Consider the following 13,358-nt stretch of genomic DNA (forward strand, 5'->3'; position numbering starts at 1 on the left):
AGAAGAGAATAAAGAAAATTAGTGTAACAGAAGAAAAAGTGATGAAAACTAGAATAAGTGGAGCGAAAACATTGAAGACTGAAAAAAAATAAACAAGAAAGGAAAAAAAATAGAAATACTTGACAAACTTACAAAAACCGAGATAATGACAAATAAATGATAAGGAAAACAAAGAACAAAAAGGAATAACGCAAATGATAAACAGACATACACAACTCATTTATTAACTGCTCAAGAGACGCCACGACACAGAAATCACGTGACGGTAACAAGACAAACAAAAAAGGAGGAAAAAACAAGAGAAGAGGGAAAGCAGCACTGTAGTAGCAGATGGCCGGGGTGGGAGCAGACTGGTGTTTCAAATCATGGAGCTTGCATATCAATCCACACTTAGCGACCGTAGGCACCACCTCCAACACTAACACCACCACCAACACCACCACCAACACCAGCATTGTGAGCCCCAGTGAAGCCGCCGCCGACGGAGCCGTGGGAGGAGCCGTAGCCGCCATACACACGGGGACGCTCGCAGATGATGGGCTTCTCGTGGTGGCAGGCGACGTCGTGCCACTTAATACCGTCGTTGTAGAAGTTGTTGAGCACGGCCAGACAGTATTCCTTGCCGTTCTCAGCGTTGTCTGGCTGGGGCTTGCCTTGGCTGAGGGAGGAGGGAGTGAGAGTTTAGTATGTTGGTGTGAGTAGTGATGTAACCCCTTCAGTACTGGGATACATTGTTACCTTGAGACTTGTGCACGATTAAACCATTTTATTGACATTAAGAAGGGCCCATGGAGGTCAGAAAATTAATGGTCACAGTCTTCGCTATTTCAATCCCCCACAGAGTTTCTGAAGCTGTATAAAATCACCAAATAGTAACCAGAATGAATATGAAAACACGCCATGGTACTGAAATTCTGAAACACTCATATCCCTCACCACCACTATTTTCCAAGGACACAGAGATGACAAGCTGTGTATTTGAGGGTGTTTCTCCTGTGAATTGTGTAGTGACCCTGTTCATTTGTCATTAGAAGCATAAAAACATACTAAAAACTTGCGTCACTTTAACAGGAGCATGTTGGAATAGTGAAGGTGCGGCGCTGAAATGTTTATGATCACGAGCCTTACTTAGTATGTTGAAGCGAGTGATTGATTTCAGTGTTACTATAATTTCTTTTTCCTCTTTCCTGTTTCTTATTTTTCTTCTTTCTTTTCTTCTTTCTTTTCTTCTTTCTTCCATCAAAAAATCTACCTATCTCTTTCTCTTCTCTTATCTCTCTTTCTCTCTCCTCTTTTATGATCGACTAAATTTTCGTTTTATCCTCCCTTTTTCCCTTCCTTTGAGAATGTAACAGTAGCATTAGCAATAGCAATAGCAATAAGTAGTAGTAGTAGTAGTAGTAGTAGTAGTAGTAGTAGTAGTAACAGCAGTAGTATGACGTGAGCTCACCTGCCAGTGTAAGACCAGTTGATGCCGTAGAATGGGTTGCCGGAGCCCCACTGGAAGGTGTAGCCGCTCCTGTAGCCGCTGGTCCAGATGTACTTCACGTTGTCTGGAGGGAGGAGGGATTAGTGTGAGGGGCTGGAGGGGGCTGGGAGGGACTACTATGCCAAACTTTGCTCTCCTACCTCCACTATTTACAAAGGCCAGAGATGACTAAGACTATTTCTGCCTTCATTCACGTTAATGTTAATCTGTAAAACCTTAGAAAGACGCTTGGGAGGGTTACTATCTCAAACTTTGCTAACCCAATACTACTATTTACAAAGCATAGAGATGATTAACCTGGATTATCTCTATTAAGGAAGAAAAGGCTAATTAAGTAGAAAAACCTTAAAAACCCCGTCAAACTTTGCACTTCTATCATGACTACTTCCACAGGCCACATAGATGATTAGCTCCGTGTATCTCTTCCTTCATTAACGTAAAAAGTTAATTTGTTGTTTCTAAACCTTAAAACACACTGGGAACTGGCATCTAAGTGGGTCTCTTTGTTCAATCTTTTTTTCTCTTGCCCAGTCTTTCCCATCTTACGTAAATAAATCGTTACGCACAGCCTTTGGAAAGTAGTGGAGATGGTGGTGAAGTATTACGGAATGCAATGAAAAGAGTGGAGGACACTCACCATGGTAGATGATCTTGGAGATGATGGCGTCCTCATAGGGAGTCTCGATGCTGACGCCCTGCCATCCGTAGCCCAGGGACTTGCAGTAGTAGTTGGCGCTCTGGCCGTCGTACTTCCTGCCTCCGTCGTGCCTCCAGGAGAAGTGGTAGTCGCTGTAGCCGTAGCTCAGATCAACCTGCGGCGGCGGGGAGGGTGTCGTGTGGCGGCGGTGGTTGTCTTACGTCAATATTAAGCTGTTTTCACATTACCGTTGCCTTAACTTTGAGAATTAGAGGGTAAAGTAACGCACAGCATTGCCACCTCAGAGATGCAGAAATGAAGAATAATGAGATAATTCCATATACGAACGTAAAGCAGACACGAAGAAAGGTACGGAGGCAAAGATACGCCCACACCCGGCATGCTGCAACACATAGCACAGTGACACGGGCTCTTAAACGCTCTGCTCTCTCACCAGGACTGTTTGCAAAGGCCACATAGATGATTGGACGAGTTTCCGTGTTTGTTTCTCCCTATGACGAGGCAGATTCTAAATTGAAGTACCACTAAAAGCTTGAAATACCCTTGAAACCTCTATGACTTTCACTAGAGTCTGTTAAATGCATACCCTTGCTAAATTATCATTAGAACCGTGAAAAACACCTTCAAGTTTCATTTAGACTCCTTTGAATGCGAAGAATATTTGCTTCATTACTTCTACAATCATGAAATATACCTGAACACAGCAGTAAACTATTATAATGAAAAAACACCATTGAAAACCATGTTAAATATGAATAATTATTGTTGAACAACCACTAGCCATGGAAACATCCTTGTAAATCATATAATAAAAGAACACTGAAAAGCCTCAATTACTCATATTAGTCTATCAAAATCTAGATCTTTGTTATACGACCCAACATATAAAAAAACAAAGTCCTCAAAATTAAAGTCAAAACCCATGAGTGCAGCCTCTTAAACCCTGTCAAGTAAGGTGTTGAAGCGTTTAAGAACACGTGACCACATCGGCTTAACCACCTGTGTCATTAGCGCCGCCTCGCCGCCACTCACCAGGTAGTCGTTGCTGCCGTAGCCGCCACGTCCGCCCACGATCACGCCGCCGCCCACGCCACCGCCCACGCCACCGCCCACGCCATGCCCCCCGCCGTGACTCACAACAGTAGTCACGGTACCGCCGCCGCCGTGTCCGTACCGGTTCCCGGCAGAGGCCACCCCGAGGACCGCGAGAACGAGTGCTGCCTTCATCTGTAACACCTGCATGCACTAACACCATTGCAACACGTCTGCACCTCACTAATGTATTAATGTCTGTCTCTCTGCTTGTTCTTGTCTTCTTGTTGGTTTTCTTAATCTGTCTTCTCTGTCTTCTGTTATGCAGGCATCGGTAAGGCCTACAAAAATTACAGTGAATAAGAGGCCCACTGAGGTTTCAGGCCCATGCAGAGACAAGCGTCAGCCAAAGCCATAGAATAAGTGTCTTAAATTCGAAGAGAAAAAACAGGCAGGGATGACCTAGAACGTTTACCTTCATAATAGATATATGAGTTATTGATAAGAGGTTAAGTCTCCAGTTTAGAATAGAAATGAAGGACAGACCGAGGGTGTTCATTGTATACAAGAGGGGGCAGTTGAAGAAGAGGGGATAGTTGTCTGGTAATTTGCGTCGCATTGATAGATCAAAGACTGAGTTTTTGATGCACTGAACAATGGTAAATTTACTCTGTCCCAATCAGATATTTCTAAAATCAAAGGCAAAGTCAGATATTCTATTGCTTCCATAAGTGATGTGTTTACCTCCTGAAGGGTTGGTCGTGTGTGAAAAGACTTCACCTATTCTCATTCCACGCATTGTTCACTTGTGTCTTGTCTGTCTTTCCAAACCAAGGGAAACAATATTGATATCAAATATGTCAGTTACTAAAGAAAAGTCAAAATAATGAAACAAAACTAGACGTGTCTTATCAACACACCTGTGCTGCACCTCACACACCTCCTTATAGCCAAACACTTCACATAACACACACATACACACACACACACACACACCTAACACACACACACACACACACACACACACACGGGTTCGAACACACGGTCACACACACTTCAGACACACATCCAGCCCATAAATTCGTGAAAAGCCCACACATACCCGGACACACTCACGAGACACACACACACACACACAAGGTTCCTCCAAAGACTGCAGCCTCCTCTTTTACTCCAGCCCTTAAAAACACCACCACCACCACTACCACCACCACCGCAGCCATCACCATTACACTGTATCTTACAAAACAAGTAATTTTCCAATACAGTTAGCTAAAGAAAGCCACACATAACTTCCTGCATTCCTTACTTCTCTCTCTCTCTCTCTCTCTCTCTCTCTCTCTCTCTCTCTCTCTCTCTCTCTCTCTCTCTCTCTCTCTCTCCCTCCCTCCCTCCCTCCCCTTCGCTCGGTGACTCTCCTTCCTTCACTTCACTTCACTTCCTCCTTAATTATCTCGCATTATCTCTCCACTTCCTTGTCTATTACTTCAATCTCTCTCTCTCTCTCTCTCTCTCTCTCTCTCTCTCTCTCTCTCTCTCTCTCTCTCTTCTTTTTCCTTATTGAGTTCCCACATACCTTATCTTTAAAATTCCTTCATTTATTCAGAATTTCTTCTTTCCTTCACTTCTTATATTCTATTTGTTAACCTCCTTCATCACAATAACTTCCTACTACTACTACTACTACTACTACTACTACTACTACTACTACTACTACTACTACTACTACAACTACTACAACTACTACTACTTTTACTACTACTACCACTCCCCCACAAAAACTCCTCTCTTTCACACTCTTTTCTCAATTTCCTACATTTCTCCTCTCACAGTCAAGAAATCACAAAAAACACCATTTTCCTCCTCCTCCTCCTCCTCCTCCTCCTCCTCCTCCTCCTCCTACTTCCTTCACTCACCGTGCTCAAGGAAGAAGTGTGTGCCTCACTGAGACACACCTGCCTTATATACACACACCTGACTGCCTCACACCTCACAGGAAGGAAGGTCGGAGGGAGAGAGGGAGAGAGGGAGACAGGGAGATGAGGAGGGGAGAGATGACAAGGAGGAATGAAGCGAAGGAGACAAGGGAGGGGGAACAATGCGGGAGGGTAAAGGAGATCACAAGGAGATGAAGGGGGGTGGGAAAGAGGAGAAGTAAAAAGAAGAGGAAGAGGGATGATGACAGAAAGGAGAGTAGAGATTGAGATGTTGAGAAGATAAATATGACAGAGAGAGAAACAGAAATAGATGAAGTAGATGATGAGGAGGCAAAGAAAGAAGAAAGAAAACTAAAAGAAGGAAGAAGAAAGAAACAGCAGAGGCAAAGTTAAAGAAGGGAAGAAGAAAGCAAGAAAAAGGAGATTGGAGGAAACAGAAAGAAAGAGACAAAAAAAGGAAGTAAGAAAAAGAGAAAGGACGAACAACATTATGAACAGAAGAGGAGATAAGAGGAACCATCCATCGCTTCTTCTCTCCCTCTTCATCTTCTCTTTATCAGCCCAAGCATTTTCCTCTTCCTTCTTCACCCAAGCTAGAATTTTCCTCCTTTTTAAGTTTTTCCAATCAGTTTCATTAAGTAAGTCATTATTTTTTTCTTCCTTCTTCCCTTTTCTTGTTCATTGATAACCTGCTACTGTCACCTGTTGATTTCCCTCTGAGGAATAATGACCTGGCAGGTGGGAGAGTTTAGCTGCAGGAGTCATCCCCTGACCGGGTCCCAGATGAGTGGGCTGTTGGCAGCGTTAACTCTGGTCTTTGTGATAGTACTCTCTCTGAGGTTAATCGAGGTCAAAGCGTCGAGATCCCGTGGGATGTGTGACTCTTGGGCTCGACTGCAAAAAGGCAGCGCCATCAAGAGAGGAGTGTTTGTGTTGGCGCTGCAGTGTGGGCGGAGTAGGGACAGAGTGCTCAGGGAGCTGTCCCGCTGCTGGCAAGAGTTTGTGCGTGTCAGAGAAGGGCTTCCCGGTTGATCAGAGTGCTGGGGCTGACTGCAGGATTGCAGTCACCACAGAAGATGCCTAGTGTTGTTGATAGTGTTGCTGAGGGTGAGACTGGAGTGTTGAGTATTTAGAGTTAAGTTTGTTGGTTTGCTTCACCCTGCATAACCTGCTTGAGCTGGCACTCAGAGTGAGTCGTCACCTGCTTGGGATCCTGTGGGCGATGGTCCGCGTCCCAGGTAGTTGTGTCGGAGGAATAAGGGATTGCTGCCTAGGGCAGTGGGAGTCCTGACTCTGTTTGGGAGGTAATAGGAGTTTCCCTTTAACCCCACCCAGCCCCTTATGGAGTGTGCTGGAGGCAGGGAGCAGATTGCTTCCCTGCAGGACCAGACTCAGACACGGAGGGTAAATGCTCATCAAGTAAGCTGCCCCTTATGATTGCTATTATAGCTGACGAGGGTTGTTGCCCCTAATATGCGGATCATGAGATATGCTGCTAGGGTTGGCGTTAAGATGATGTTTGTAGGAGCGTTAGGACGTGGCGCCAGGAGACAGTGTGGAGTGAAGCTGTCTTTGATAATTTCTTGCCTGTCGCTCGTGAAGTTTCCTCAGTGGTGCTGGGGACTTTGTGGGGCCAAGTTTCTGACTGTCAGGTGTTAGGCCGGAAAAAGTTAGTGAATGGTGATGGTTGCCGTCCACATTGAAGCGACAAAGAGTCGAGCATGGTGGGGAAGGTAAACATACAGGAACAGTTACAGGGACCAGTAGAGTTTGCCTAGTGGCACGCTGGCTGGCTAGGCTGATGTTAGAGCCGGGGTTTGTGGCGAAAGGCTTTTGTTTTTATGCCATGTGGGCTTTTCACGGGATTTATGGACTAAAGGAGATTTTTTTAAGGTACCTCCTGTCTAAAAGCTCACCCGCTAGGGAACCTTTACCCCGAGTAAGGAAGCCCTACCTACACTCTGACTGTGGCTAGGTTTCGAACATGTGTGCTTGGAGATCCCTCGGACACCAAAGCACGCTTGGTTCCACTGTACCACATGTGAGAGTTTCACTCCGTGTGCGGGAATGTGTGTGCTGTCGCCTGGAAAGGGGCAGCCTTAAGGTGAGTGTGGTGACTCCCGTGTCGTCGAGTGGTCGCCAGGAGTGAAGAGTGAAGGTGACGCTGCACTTGAGAGTGATGTGCAATTTTGGCCGTGAAGCACCAATTTTTTGAATGATGGTTTCAATGTAATCTGTCGTGTCCAAGAAGCAAAGAGCGAGCAAATGAGAGCATGAGTATAACTGAAGGCATGCAGTCAACAAGATCGGTAGAGCAGTTATCATGAAAATAGCGATAAAAGATAGCAAGGGACGCAACATTCCGGCGGTGAGAAAGAGACTGAAGACAGTCAGTCAGAGAAGGAGAGTTGATGTGACTTAAATCTTTTGATTCCACCCTATCTAATGAAACTGTGTGAGTGGAACCCCTCAAACATGAGAAGGTGCAATAATTTGTTACTAATTTGAGAGATGATATGTGTCCCAGTTACTGTGGTGCATTATTATAGTGATATGTAGTAAAAGTTCATGAGAGTCCTTTTCAGTTTAACCAGTGGGGAAGTTGCTAGTTTTCTATTTGAACTTAAAACTTAGTAAGTTAGAAAGTCTTCCAAAAATTTTCATTGGGAAAGGGTGTGTTATGAGCATAGTCTCATTTTTATGGAAGAATTAGAAGCAACCACGTGATTGCCTTTTGCTATGTTGCCTTGCTGGGGCGAAATGTTTTTGCTCTTTGTGTTTACTGAGTGCAGACAGACGAGCAGAGTGGAGGTTGGGATGTGTCCCTTTCCCACTCCACCCCTCCCGTCCATGGTCACATGAGCAGAGAGCGGAGCGTCTCGCAAAGTTCCCGGGTTGAGGTCTGAGAGGAAGCTCGTGAGTGCCCACTGCAGGGCAAAAATAACATTATATATATATATATATATATATATATATATATATATATATATATATATATATATATATATATATATATATATATATATATATATATATATATATATATATATATATATATATATATATATATATATATATATATATATATATATATATATATATATATATATCTTTGATATTGACTCGGTATGTCCCAGCCAAGTACGTGAAGTAAAGAATCCTCTGAGACCGCCAAGGTGCCAAATCAGGCTCTGGAAGGAACTCTCTGGTGTAGGTTACAACCACACTGTTGGGTGCACGTGGCCAGCACTTGTGGCCATTTTTTTTTTCGTGGGCTGTTGGGTTTTAAATGCTATTGGTCCTGAAGCTTGGATAAGAATAGGATCAAAGGATTACAACTTTATAGTTAGAGTTTGGTAATGGCGTGTGTTTTGTCCCCAATACCAGCCTGGTTAGTGTGCTGGGCTCATCGTCAGGAAGATTACAGGTAACAATTACTCAACTAGAAGGCTGCAACAAGGAATGAACGTGGGTGTTTGTTTGTTCGTTGTTCTCAATAGGGAAGTATTTTACATCATGTTACATTCCTCAAATACAGTATACTTGTTCTCTTCCCAGAACTTGGCTGACATCTTTCCAGTGACGAGTGTTTGGAGGAAATAGTAATATTCCTTCCCTGTTGGAGGGTTAAGCAGCGTGGCGACCTCAGAGCATTATAGGAGTGTACCAAACGCTGAGTCATGCAGGTGCTGACTCGTTCAGTATAGCCAGCCATGGTTGATGATAGAAATGAAGAGGGAGCAGAGCCTGGCTTACGGCAAGAGGCTGTACCTGCCAGCACAGGTGAGAGTCCCGCACCAGACTGTGGAAGTACGTCTAGGTATAGATAACCTTGTTGAGGCAGTTACTAAGGAGGGACAGGTTGTGGTTCTTACAAAATACTGAAGACCGAAAAAAAAAAAAACCAGAGGTGAGGAAAAACACAGGACAAATTCATGAAGAGATAATGACAAATAAATGATAAGGAAACAAAGAACAAAGGATTCATACAAATGATATACAGACATACACAAGTCATTTATTAAGTGCTTGAGAGACGCCACGACACATAAATCACGTGACGGTAACAAGACAAACAAAAAAGGAGGAAAAAACAAGAGAAGAGGGAAAGCAGCACTGTAGTAGCAGATGGCCGGGGTGGGAGCAGACTGGTGTTTCAAATCATGGAGCTTGCATGTCAATCCACACTTAGCGACCGTAGACACCACCTCCAACACTAACACCACCACCAACACCACCACCAACACCAGCATTGTGAGCCCCAGTGGAGCCGCCGCCGACGGAGCCGTGGGAGGAGCCGTAGCCGCCATACACACGGGGACGCTCGCAGATGATGGGCTTCTCGTGGTGGCAGGCGACGTCGTGCCACTTAATACCGTCGTTGTAGAAGTTGTTGAGCACGGCCAGACAGTATTCCTTGCCGTTCTCAGCGTTGTCTGGCTGGGGCTTGCCTTGGCTGAGGGAGGAGAGAGTGAGAGCATAGTATGTTAATTAGTAGTAGTGAGTGATTTGCGGGAAATAAAAGATTTTCTTTTATAATAGAGGAAATCTAACCAGAGGCAACAAAAATGATTAAATAAAGAGGCCCACTTAGCTGCTAGTTCCTGAGCAGGCTCGAGAGAGTTAGCCAAACGAATGGGATAAATGTCTTGAAACCTCTCTCTTAAATTAATTAAGATCATAGGTAAATGGGTATACAGACACATTCATGAAGTAACACAGTGTACCACAGAAATGGATGAATGATTGAGAGCACAGGTTAAGTCATGCATTAGGAGGTGGACAGAACAGGAGTGAGATGATGAAAGTCGTGCATAGCGAGGCAAAGTCATGTTTGAGATATGATTTGAGAGTACGAGAATAGAACATGATTTGAAAATACAAGTAAAGAAAAAAAAAAAAACGAGATCTGGAAATGTTTGAGTGTGTGACTTGCTGGAGTGTGTGGCGTTACTAGTTTAGGGTTTTAAAAAAAATTTCCTGTCTTTCTTTAGTTTATTTTTGCTGGGAAGATAAGATTTGTAGAGTGCAAGATGTGATCTTATATTTCTTGGTATGTTTTGGGAATTTTTTAGTTGTTTCTTATGAGAGTGTGAACTGTGTAAGGCAGAGAATGATGTGTTTTTATATTCTTCTGTGTTTAAAAAATATCTTTGTATCATTAAGGGAAAAGCAAGTTTTTTTTTTATGTTATGGCTTATAGCACCTGTAGGTATAGTTGAAGAGTATATGGAAAGCGCTGGTCAGCTTCCACTTATTAGTGGCGCAGGCAATTTTATTCATAGTGGTACCCATATTAGGGCCCATATCACCACCCAAGCGCATCTTTGGTGTAAGGTAATTATACCTCTAACTATAACCGGTGTAACATGGTGACATGTAGGTAACTTTAAACCACTCGACAAATAGCAAAGTTTTAAGACAGCACGTGGTGGGATTCGAACCTAGGCATGCACGTTTAGCCGATCCCATGCTCATCACCTTATCCACTACTACTATTATTATCAATAGTATTAGAAATAGTAGCAACAGTAGTAGTAATAGTAATAGCAGTAGTATGACGTGAGCTCACCTGCCAGTGTAAGACCAGTTGATGCCGTAGAATGGGTTGCCGGAGCCCCACTGGAAGGAGTAGCCGCTCCTGTAGCCGCTGGTCCAGATGTACTTCACGTTGTCTGGGGGGGTGAAAGAAGGGATCAGTGTGAGGGGTTGGAGGGGCTGGGAGGGGCTACTATGTCGAAGTTTGCTCTACTACCTCCACTATTTACAAAGGCCAGAGATAATTAGCCTGGACTATCTCTTTATTAGCGCACAAAAAAAGCTAATCTGTCTGTAGAATCCTAAAAAACACGGCCAAAGTTTTCTCTTCTACCATGACTACTTCCACAAGCCTCACAGATAACTAGGTCCGTGTATCTCTTCCTTCATTAACGTAAAAAAGTTAATTTGTTGTTTCTAAAACCTTAAAACACACTGGGAACTGGCATCTAAGTGGGCCTCTTTGTTCAATCTTTTTTTCTCTTGCCCAGTCTTTCCCATCTTACGTAAATAAATCGTTACGCACAGCCTTTGGAAAGTAGTGGAGATGGTGGTGAAGTATTACGGAATGCAATGAAAAGAGTGGAGGACACTCACCATGGTAGATGATCTTGGAGATGATGGCGTCCTCATAGGGAGTCTCGATGCTGACGCCCTGCCATCCGTAGCCCAGGGACTTGCAGTAGTAGTTGGCACTCTGGCCGTCGTACTTCCTGCCTCCGTCGTGCCTCCAGGAGAAGTGGTAGTCGCTGTAGCCGTAGCTCAGATCAACCTGCGGCGGCGGGGAGGGTGTCGTGTGGCGGTGGTGGTTGTCTTACGTCAATATTAAGCTGTTTTTACATTACCGTTGCCTTAACTTTGAGAATTAAGGGGTAAAGTAACGCACAGCATTGCCACCTCAGAGATGCAGAAATGAAGAATAATGAGATAATTCCATATACGAACGTAAAGCAGACACGAAGAAAGGTACGGAGGCAAAGATACGCCCACACCCGGCATGCTGCAACACATAGCACAGTGACACGGGCTCTTAAACGCTCTGTTCTCTCACCAGGACTGTTTGCAAAGGCCACATAGATGATTGGACGAGTTTCCGTGTTTGTTTCTCCCTATGACGAGGCAGATTCTAAATTGAAGTACCACTAAAAGCTTGAAATACCCTTGAAAACTCTATGACTTTCACTATAGTCCGCTGAATATTTTGCTAAATTGATAAATTACCATTAGATACTGAAAAAAACCCTTGGAAACACACACTAGCAATTCTTACTGAACTACCATCGGCTATGTAAACACCGTTGCAAAACATGCAACTGAAAAATTTACATGAAAGCCCCGGTAACTTTGATTAGATCCTGTTTTATATGCAAGATTCTTGTTAAACTATCACCAAACTCATAAAAGAACACTGAAAAGCCTCAATTACTCATATTAGTCTATATCAAAATCTAGATCTTTGTTATACGACCCTTAATATAAAAAAGCATCGCTAAAATCCCAAAAACCTTCAGTGCGGCCTCTTGAACCCAGTCAAGTTAAGGTGTTGAAGCGTTTAAGAACACGTGACCACATCGGCTTAACCACCTGTGTCATTAGCGCCGCCTCGCCGCCACTCACCAGGTAGTCGTTGCTGCCGTAGCCGCCATGTCCGCCCACGATCACGCCGCCGCCCACGCCGCCGCCCACGCCACCGCCCACGCCGCCGCCCACGCCACCGCCCACGCCACCGCCCACGCCATGCCCCCCGCCGTGACTCACAACAGTAGTCACGGTACCGCCGCCGTGTCCGTACCGGTTCCCGGCAGAGGCCACCCCGAGGACCGCGAGAATGAGTGCTGCCTTCATCTGTAACACCTGCATGCACTAACACCATTGCAACACGTCTGCACCTCACTAATGTATTAATGTCTGTCTCTCTGCTTGTTCTTGTCTTCTTGTTGGTTTTCTTAATCTGTCTTCTTTTTATGCAGGAAGGCATCGGTAAGGCCTACAAAAATTACAGTGAATAAGAGGCCCACTGAGGTTTCAGGCCCATGCAGAGACAAGCGTCAGCCAAAGCCATAGAATAAGTGTCTTAAATTCGAAGAGAAAAAACAGGCAGGGATGACCTAGAATGTATACCTTCATAATAGATATATGAGTTATTGATAAGAGGTTAAGTCTCCAGTTTAGAATAGAAATGAAGGACAGACCGAGGGTGTTCATTGTATACAAGAGGGGGCAGTTGAAGAAGAGGGGATAGTTGTCTGGTAATTTGCGTCGCATTGATAGATCAAAGACTGAGTTTTGATGCACTGAACAATGGTAAATTTACTCTGTCCCAATCAGATATTTCTAAAATTAAAGGCAAAGTCAGATATTCTATTGCTTCCATAAGTGATGTGTTTACCTCCTGAAGGGTTGGTCGTGTGTGAAAAGACTTCACCTATTCTCATTCCACGCATTGTTCACTTGTGTCTTGTCTGTCTTTCCAAACCAAGGGAAACAATATTGATATCAAATATGTCAGTTACTAAAGAAAAGTCAAAATAATGAAACAAAACTAGACGTGTCTTATCAACACACCTGTCCTGCACCTCATACACCTTCACACATCACATACACACACACACACACACACACACACACACACACACACACACACACACACACACACACACACACACACTTCAGACACACAGACACATACTCGGACACACTCACG

At 44.1% G+C, this 13,358-nt stretch overlaps 2 protein-coding genes across 2 annotated transcripts; both read right to left on the bottom strand.

Moving 5' to 3' along the window:
• Positions 1-208: 208 nt before the first annotated feature.
• Positions 209-5,114, bottom strand: LOC123502129 (shematrin-like protein 2). Its single transcript, XM_045251348.1, has 5 exons — positions 5,096-5,114; positions 3,180-3,374; positions 2,127-2,301; positions 1,451-1,553; positions 209-658 (listed from the first exon to the last, which is right to left on the bottom strand). The coding sequence occupies exons 2-5, from the start codon at positions 3,372-3,374 to the stop codon at positions 391-393; spliced, it is 741 nt and encodes a 246-aa protein (XP_045107283.1). The 5' UTR covers positions 5,096-5,114; the 3' UTR covers positions 209-390.
• Positions 5,115-9,149: 4,035 nt separating this feature from the next.
• Positions 9,150-12,529, bottom strand: LOC123502123 (cold and drought-regulated protein CORA-like). Its single transcript, XM_045251341.1, has 4 exons — positions 12,272-12,529; positions 11,252-11,426; positions 10,689-10,791; positions 9,150-9,572 (listed from the first exon to the last, which is right to left on the bottom strand). The coding sequence occupies exons 1-4, from the start codon at positions 12,512-12,514 to the stop codon at positions 9,305-9,307; spliced, it is 789 nt and encodes a 262-aa protein (XP_045107276.1). The 5' UTR covers positions 12,515-12,529; the 3' UTR covers positions 9,150-9,304.
• Between the last annotated feature and the right edge of the window lie 829 nt (positions 12,530-13,358).

The sequence above is a fragment of the Portunus trituberculatus genome, chromosome 10 (assembly GCF_017591435.1).
Source record: "Portunus trituberculatus isolate SZX2019 chromosome 10, ASM1759143v1, whole genome shotgun sequence".
Taxonomy (NCBI): domain Eukaryota; kingdom Metazoa; phylum Arthropoda; class Malacostraca; order Decapoda; family Portunidae; genus Portunus; species Portunus trituberculatus.

Coding starts and splice junctions, on each gene's coding strand:
- LOC123502123 (XM_045251341.1), bottom strand. CDS start 12,514: ATGCAGGTGTTACAGATGAAGGCAGCACTCATTCTCGCGGTCCTCGGG. Junction 11,427..12,271: donor ACGGCAGCAACGACTACCTG/GTGAGTGGCGGC, acceptor CCGCCGCCGCAG/GTTGATCTGAGCTACGGCTA. Junction 9,573..10,688: donor AACTGGTCTTACACTGGCAG/GTGAGCTCACGT, acceptor CTCCTCCCTCAG/CCAAGGCAAGCCCCAGCCAG.
- LOC123502129 (XM_045251348.1), bottom strand. CDS start 3,374: ATGAAGGCAGCACTCGTTCTCGCGGTCCTCGGGGTGGCCTCTGCCGGG. Junction 2,302..3,179: donor ACGGCAGCAACGACTACCTG/GTGAGTGGCGGC, acceptor CCGCCGCCGCAG/GTTGATCTGAGCTACGGCTA. Junction 1,554..2,126: donor CTCCAAGATCATCTACCATG/GTGAGTGTCCTC, acceptor TCCTCCCTCCAG/ACAACGTGAAGTACATCTGG.